The sequence below is a fragment of the Glycine max genome, chromosome 6, assembly GCF_000004515.6.
Source record: "Glycine max cultivar Williams 82 chromosome 6, Glycine_max_v4.0, whole genome shotgun sequence".
NCBI lineage: Eukaryota > Viridiplantae > Streptophyta > Magnoliopsida > Fabales > Fabaceae > Glycine > Glycine max.
The window spans coordinates 15,167,440-15,176,180 of NC_038242.2; the positions used below are offsets into that span (position 1 = coordinate 15,167,440).

Sequence of the window (8,741 nt, forward strand, 5' to 3'; positions counted from 1 at the left end):
ACATTAAAAGATAATTAATTAAATTCTCCTACATAAATTAATTATCCACAGCCAATATGATAATGAAAAAAAAAAAAACAAAGATTTCCATGGTTGAAGTACATAATATTTTCTTGTCAATAGTTGCCTAACTACTAATTAATACATGTAACCAATCATCTTTTAAGTACAAAAGAAAATTGTACCAATTAGTTTTGATGGAATTGATTAACCCATGTTTACTTGGGATGAATTAGACCTCTGAATTAAAATCAAATAAATAAAGATAATGCCTTTGTTGTAGTAATTAAGCAGCAACGTCGGTCCTATGAATAAAGATATTTTGATCACAACACAGCAGTGTGCGAACACCTCTTCCTCCGTATTCACTTAATAAATTGGAAGCCAGATACAAATAGTGATTTCTTTTAGTGAATGTTTAAAATGATAAAATATTTATATATTATTACCCTTTAGTGAATATATATATATATATATATATATATATATATATATATATATATATATATATATATAAAGATCAACTTAACTTACATTAAAAGTAACCATTTTCGCTATTTATTTTTTGGAATCTAATAACTTACATTAAACCCCTTTGTTTGTATAAATGGTGATGGTCACCGTCATACCATTACCTTTACCTGTCTCTGCATGAATGTAGACTGGTCTAATAACACCTATCTATATCTGCAAGAACGTGGACTGGTCCAAGTCTAATGCTACTGTAACCAAAGAACAGTGAATCAACATTTCATGTGATCCTAAGTTCCTAACTCAAGTCAAGTCTCCTCTATCAATTTTGGACACTTGCTCTTTTTCAAGCTACAAAAAAATTCGAACCTCTGGGTCAGTTTTAATCATAGGAAACTCCACTTACTTTTGGACACTTGATCATTTTTAAGCTAGGCTACTACAAGTCCAAATTCAAACCTTGCTCATCCTAATTTCAAAAGCCCAATTCTCTTGTATGTGAGTATCTCAAGCATTTTAAATAATAGTTGACGCAGGATCATTATCTGAAGGCGAATATTTGTTAATTTTACCTAGCATTATAAATACAAACTAAGCATTATCCTAAATGCACCCTCTTCCCCAAATTTAGAACCAAGCACTGTCCTAAATACATAAAAATAAATAAAGAGAACTAATAAGGTAACAGAAAGTAATAGAATAAGAAAATAGTTCCTTTAACCAAAAAAAAAAAAAAACTGCCTAATGGACAAAATTGTCTATACAAAACACTTATTTAGTGTTACAGCTCTCACGTACGATTGTAGTGCAACTCAAATTCATTATAAATGATCACTCTGGATCAACTTATTAGGCAACTTATGAATTTTAAATTTTAAGTCAATTTAAAAATGATATTTTAAAATAATAAAAAGTAAATGCTCACTGAAGAAGTCAGGTGATCTAACAAAAATGTGAAAATAAAAACACTAATGTTTAAAAATGAGGACTAAGATTTATAATTTATAAATAAAATAATTCACAAATGAGAGCTAAGTCTAGCATAAAAAGCTAATCTTCTCAAGACAAACCAAGGTATGAAAATGGAATTTAAATCTTTAGGAGAAAATATACGCATATTTAATACCGAACCGTGACTTAAATAAAATCATCTTGGACAAAGAATACGCATGGGAAACTAAAACCTACAACAGAAAAATATGACTCTTATTACTTAAAAAGAGAGTCAAACATCATAGTATCCCAAATTCACCTTCAGGGATCAAAATAAAAACTCAACCATTGACAATTTTGAAGCACTAGGCCAGGGAACTTGCACTCTCAGCATTTTATCCTCATAATCAAATTTTACAACTACCCCATCTAGTTTGCAACTAACTGGTTTCTCTGATGCAAACACCTTCATCTCCCCACAACCCCTAACCCCAATTTTGACCACATCTATGTGGTTGTCAAACTCCATGGACTGAATGGCACCACCAGTGTTAAGCATGTTCACTAATCCAATTGGAGCAAATTGAATTAACTTTTTTGACAGCACAATCACTGGAGACACTGTCAATAGCTCAAAAGTAAATGGCTCAAGTGAAACTTCCAATTTCTCTGATGCCTTCATGAGCTTTAGTTTGTGGTCCTTGAACAAATATACAGCAAACACATTCATCCCTTTTATGCATATTGGGCTTTTCCCATTGCTCCATTCAATGTCTTGAGGACTCGCTAAGCATGTCACAGTTTGTGAAAATTCAGAGGCACTCTTGTTTCTCCTAGTTACGGGACACCACCCACCTCCTTGGCAATTAAATAGACCCAAAACACCTGTATACTGTAACAAAACAAATATAAAAAGGTTATTAATAATTCCAATGTCATTATGGTGTGATTAAAAAATTAATTGATCTGATATAATTGACAAATAAGCATGCTTCATAACATGAAAAAAAATATTAGAAGTTGCATGATCACTATTTTTTCATGGTTTCAACTAATTTTCACTCAAAACAATTAATAAAATTCAATAATAATAATTAACATTTGTCGATTAAAAATAAAATAAAATTTAATAAGATGTAAAGATACGAGGTTGGTTCAGTGGTGAAAGAAAGATGAAAGAAGAAGGAAAAATGAAAGGATATCAAATCTTCCAAACTGACATTTCTAACAAAACTAACATTTGCCAATTAAAAAAATAATCAATAGGGACAAAGATTGTTTGCAATCATGGTAGTTTAAAGTCTAGATCATGTAAGAATTTCTTCTTAAATATGTGATCAAAAGTTTAATTCCCAGCCGACCTCTTGAATTGTTTTTTTTCATCTCAGATGATTAGTCCCTAACACTGACAAAAAATTTACCGGATTAAAGAAAAAAATAATTTAAAAAAGAGGGTAGCTTACTTTGTTGAGATTCCAAATTTTGAGCATTGTCTTCCCATCATGCAAGGGGTCTTCAAACAAACAGTCTCGTGTGGGGAGTGCATAGTGTTGACAACGCAAAATCGTCCCATCAGGCAAAGCGAGGCTCTTGAGCAACTTGAAGTTGTGCTTTCCAACACAATCACTAACGTAAACTGGTCCACCAGAGATGGCCCTAGAGGCTGCATGGAATTCGGCACAAGGGTGAGTGGACTGGAACATGTCCCAATCCGGCTGAATAAAATTCCCCATCCACAAGCTGTTGTAGGCACAGTGCACCATGTGACACCCTTGGAGCCAATACGTGCCATTTGGATCTCCAGAGGGATCAGTGCACCAAAAATCATCTCCTGAATTTATGTATTGTTATGGGTTAGAAAATTTGATGGAGAATTCAGAAAATAGACAATGCATTGACACTAATTTTACTTTGTGTTCAATCTCAAACTATCGTATTTATTGACTTTTAATACAAATTTTTTAAAAGTTATGTCAAACATGATTTTTGATTAATTAGGTGTAAGACACATGATAATTAAACTCCAAAAAATTTGTGTATGTTAAAGTTTTGATGTTTTGGAAAGATCTATTAATATATTTTTTTCCGTGAGAATTAAAGACACTATTAAAAAATTTACAAAATTTACAATAACTCAGAGATAATATTCAACCAATCAAGTTAAAATACTTTGACTACTAATGTTATTGTTTATTATAAGGGCTGCAATTTGGAATGATTATTACCTACGCGCCCAAGGGCTATGGCTTCGGTACCAAGGAGAAAGAAGTCATTACAATGCTCCATGCTCGCAATGACCCCATTGCCTTTGAAATGCTTCTTCACCGAAGCAGTGAGCGCTTTGTAATAAGCTTTGGCTAGCTCAACACGGCCACCGTATTCCTCGGATAGCATCTCGAGCAACTGCAAAAATGCAAATCACGAAATATTAAACTTGAAAATCATCTAAGTAATCATGGTTAATCAAGATCTATGTTTAGTTTAGTGTTTTGCTATAATAATAGAAATATTGAAAAATCCGTTGTGTATAGCCACCACTTGAGGCCAATTAATATGTAGAACTAGCTTTATAGAGTCTTGGGCTTCATAGCTGATTATGATCCAACTTGATTCTCAAACCCAACATTAAATTATTAGTAAATGGCATTTTTTTATAGTAAAATGATACCTCCAAGTATCAAACGAAGTTGGAAACCTCGTTGATACTTGTGAGTTGTAATATTAATTTAGCAAGATCCTCGTATACTCACTTGATGCGGTCCTACGAAGGATACAAGTGCCAAGGGAAGAGACACTTCTCAATCTCATGATAAATCATTTTTAGTTGAGAGAATTTGGCTTTCAAGTTTCAACCCTGCAATTATGACAACCGTAGTGTATATATGCAGATGGTTGGTCCTATTAGACTAACACTTAAATACAGAAAGAATATTGAACGTGCTGATGTTGCTAACCTAACGTCTATTATATTTTCAAAATAAGAAATGCTAACAATACTTACTCTTTTTCTTAACCATTTTTATTGAAATTTATTAAAAATCATCCATTTTGATGAGTTCTTCTCATTAAAATTACTAATTTCTAATAAATTTAAACAAATTATATAGAGTATTAAAGAAAATATCACTATGAGAACATGTAGTTTATTGCAAATATTTACATAATGAGAGCATCTAGTGTGTATTTAGTAACATGTAACCTTTTACAACAAAGTTCACTAACATATAGAAAACTGTATTTGTATTTATTTTTCTTAATCTAAATAATCTATAATTAATAATAAAGACAATGCGAAGTTTTTGGTTTTTACTTTTTTTAAAAAAATTAAATCATCTTTAACTATATATCATTTTATAAAGTTAATTGCACATTTGCACACTTCCATTTTTGTTTCAACTTTCTCTCGTTCTTTTCCTTTTTCATTTTGTGTTTTATTTAAAAAAAGAAGTTCTTTTTAGAAAGACGTGGATCTCTTTCCCCTAGTAATAATAATTTATATACTTATATAATATATTTATTTTTATATTATTTTTTATATATCTTTTTAAGACATTGTATTATTTATTAATTATTAGATCTTTCTTTCACTTTATCTCTTTTATTTTTATTTTTTCCTTTTGATTTTATATACCAAACAATAAGGCATATATCATTTTTCTAATTTAAAACTATTGGTATATATTATTATATTAAATATTAGAGATCTTTAACTTAGCAACTCTTTTTTTTTCTTTTTACACCACTTAAATAGATCTTACCATTATATGTCACAATTAAAGAAAAATTCTTTTGATGTAACCAAGAGATATCTAGGGTATTTTATTTGAGATCCAACTCATTTCTCTCCCACCGGGTTAACTCATTTCATTTTGTAATAAAGTAGCATCTCTCGTTATGACTCTATACTCAAATTGAAAATTGAAACTCAAATCTTGATTAAGCCTCCCAAGTGTGCAAGTGTCAAATTACTTGTGTCAAACAAATTTTGGTCTAATTATTTACTTTATATAACTTAAGCAATATTCTCTCCAACCTAGGAAACGAATTATACAATAATTACATTTTTAAATTCATCAACATTATTTTTTATTAGTTTTTTAATCTAAATTTTTTAATTCATCAATACTATAAAAATTCTTAGTTTTTTTAATATACACCAATAAAGAAAATATTCACTTTCGGTTTACACACTTCACTGAATAATTTGCCTTTCAAATTTTTAAGCACCACATACAAATATTTGTAAATATGGCTTGCCGTGTACAAGTATCGTAGCAAACTAGAAAACAAGAATAAATGTAGCCAAAGACAACAAATTAAACTTACGAAGTAATTCTGATATTTAGTTCAAAATGTTACCTTGGAAACTAAAAACATACACTACAGAGAACATAAACATGGCTAAGGTACTCTGTAGTCTGTAGTAACTAAACTGTAGTCAATTTGATCATCAATTAATTCTTAAATTCTTCCACAGGCATCTATAATCTATAACTATATGTATTACTAATCTATAAACACCAAATTTTTTTTTTTTTTGCTGAAGCCTATAAACACCATATTAAAATCAAAATCAAAATGAGTAATTTTCATCTAAATAATTAAGTTAAAAGGTTAGACAATACTGTCAAAAAGAAAACAAAAATGCAGAGTAGAGACTTACGTGTATAACGTCAACCTTAACACCGTCAATACCCGCAGATTCCAAACGGGAGTGGAGCCCCTCGTACAAAAGGTGAGCCAGGTGTGGTGGCACCAGTCCAACTCCGTTACTGACGATCTTATCCACCGCTAAATCCTTCATTGTCAATTTTAGTCCATTGGACAGCTTCGGAGTGACAACCTTAGCCTGGGGCATGCCCGGAACCTTGGGTCTGACCCCACCCCAATACCCACAAAGCGCGTGCCACACATACACCTGCTCCACGCTCCTAAACTGTTCCTTCAAGTCCCTAACAAAGGCACCCATACCCTTCTCAGAATCCTTTCCACTACAATACTGTCTGAACTTGTAATTTTCCTCCAACTTCACCAACCTGCATGGCATTTGCTCCCCTGCGGAGGTTCGCTTCATACCCTCTTGGTCCGTTATGGGGTCCTCGTCGTGACAAATGGCTTGCCACCCGTCGTCGATTAGGACCATCCCTGGAGGGCACCCTCCCTCCACCAACCCTTTCACCCCTTCCCACACACCTGAGGGATGCACCTTCAAGTAAAACGCGTCCCATGTACACCAACCAAACTTGTCTATGATCACTACAATATAAAATAAATCAGTTTACAAAATAAATTTTTACTATTTTTTTAAAAAAAATCTCATTAAGATTAGTGAATATTGTGTTTTTAGTTTTTATATAATCTTATTTTTAGTTCCTAGACCTACTGCCTAATTTTTGCACCATTTTTTAAAAATTTAAGTTGTAAAGAGGAATTAAAAAGACGTTTTTTTATAAACTTTATGAACTAAATTAGACAGTATAAAAGAAAACTAAAAATAACATTCAACCAAAATAAAAAAACTAAAAACATATTTAATCCTTAAAATTATAAATTACTCGTGTTTTAGGATTTAAATTTAAATTTATGTCAACCAAAAAAAGTTAGGATTCTCCTTTATTTATATACCCTATTTCTATTATATGACATAAACACACTCCCTCAAAGCTTGCAGGCCTGAATATAATTTGATAGCAATTCGATGCTTCTTATGAGTCAAATATAAGTAAAAAAAAGAGAGTGAAAAAATAGTTGAGAGATTCAATAAAAGTCTAAAATACCTCCTTATTATATATATAAAAAAAAAAAAAAAAAAACTCCAACAAAACAAAACAGTAGTAATTTTGGTGATGAATTTTTAGCGGCGAGTATATACCTGGCGCGGTTTTCTCCTCGAGAAGCTTGAACGTCCCCAAATGCATCCTAACGACTTTAGTTGCTTCTCTAAGCAACTGATACGGGTCATGGCCAACGTGGACGTATAAGCAGCTCCCGAAGCTGGAGCCACAGACACGTGTCGACCCGCTCTCCATGCAAACGTCCACGTAATCATCCAAACCGGGTTGCAGGGAGGCTCGGAACGAGGCTTGGAGGATCGGGAGAATCAACACAAAGGGGCGTCCGAGCTGGTCGTTTTTGTCGAGAAGCATCATCTGTGTCTCGTGCTCCAGTTCGTGTCCGTTGCTACCGACCCAGTGAGTGGTCCACCACACCTTAAACCGGAATATGCTCATGAATTTTATTCCTCTGAGCTTCCCCAGGGAAGCCACGTGTCGGCTTCTGGGCTCGTCCGCGTGGAAGCCCACGAAGCAACCTACGACGTCGTCGTCCTCGTTGTTCTTACTACTCTTGGCGTCGATGGGTGAAGGGGTGACTATTATGTTTTCGGGAACTTCCGTGAGAAAAGGGTGGCCGTTGGCGAGGAAATTTGATCCTTCTAGGGTTATGGACAAAGGCAAATTACCGTTGACAAGACCAAATGAATTTAGTTCCACAGTTTTGCTTATGCTTGGAGCCATGGGACTGAATTCAAGGATCTTGAAAGAAAGAGGTTTGGTGCTTAGGTTTGCTATGGTTTGGTTTTGCTGGGTAGGGTGTGGTGACATGGTGGGTTTATATAGAGAAGGAGAATTTATTTTTGTTTAATTGTGCCTAGTGCATTCTAGTTACAGCCAGAGCAAAGGGTATATGTGTCAAAGTCAAACTACCATGTACAATATGAGACTCATTTTTATCCCCCATAAATATTGTTTTATTCATATAGGCAGCAATTCAACCACTCTCATATACTTAAAAGCTCAAAGTTGAACCGACGACAGTAATAATTGTTGACTCAATTAGTGTAGTAATTTATGTTTTTTAATCCATTATTTAGAATTTAAATCAGGATAGATTTTGAATATAAAATAAACCATAATAAAAAAAAATCAAAGCTATATTAGTTACACGTGTCACACCTTAGAGGTCAAATTATGCTTTAATTAATATTTAATAAAATATTTCATGAACTGCTATGAAAAAAATGATATTGGATGTACGTGATAGAAAAAATAAAGTACTAGCTAGATTGTATAATCTGACTAAAAATAATAGGCATTAGTTAAATTAAATATTCAGATAAGATTTGTTTGCATCATATGTAAATATAAAGATTTAGAGTAAATTTCATGTGTTGAATTTATTTAATTAAAAACTTAGACATGATATAAACAAATCTTATTTCTTAAATGCTTGATAATATGGAGTTTGTTTTGTTTTCAAGGGGTAGCTCTTTTTGGCCTTGCTTGGGGTCTTATATTTAATTAGTACTAATATGGTTTCGGTGGACACATTCGAGAGGA

At 32.7% G+C, this 8,741-nt stretch overlaps 1 protein-coding gene across 2 annotated transcripts; it reads right to left on the reverse strand.

Annotated features, from left to right (window-relative positions):
* Positions 1-1,656: 1,656 nt before the first annotated feature.
* LOC100800308 (galactinol--sucrose galactosyltransferase) lies at positions 1,657-8,153 on the reverse strand. Of its 2 annotated transcripts, none has more exons than XM_041016571.1 (5): positions 7,277-8,153; positions 6,068-6,651; positions 3,630-3,807; positions 2,868-3,235; positions 1,657-2,296 (listed from the first exon to the last, which is right to left on the reverse strand). In XM_041016571.1, exons 1-5 carry the CDS (start codon positions 8,004-8,006, stop codon positions 1,733-1,735), a joined length of 2,424 nt encoding a protein of 807 aa, XP_040872505.1. In that variant the 5' UTR covers positions 8,007-8,153; the 3' UTR covers positions 1,657-1,732. The 2 variants fall into 2 exon arrangements, with proteins under 2 accessions (XP_040872505.1, XP_003527005.2); XM_003526957.5 differs by having other exon boundaries at positions 6,068-6,660.
* Positions 8,154-8,741: the final 588 nt, after the last annotated feature.

Excerpts from the sequence above, each read along its gene's own strand:
- LOC100800308 (XM_003526957.5), bottom strand. The coding sequence starts at position 8,006 with ATGTCACCACACCCTACCCAGCAAAACCAAACCATAGCAAACCTAAGC. Across the intron at positions 3,808-6,067 it reads TTAAGGTTGACGTTATACAC|TTGCTCGAGATGCTATCCGA; the intron begins GTAAGTCTCTAC and ends GCATTTTTGCAG. Across the intron at positions 2,297-2,867 it reads AAATTTGGAATCTCAACAAA|TATACAGGTGTTTTGGGTCT; the intron begins GTAAGCTACCCT and ends GTTTTGTTACAG.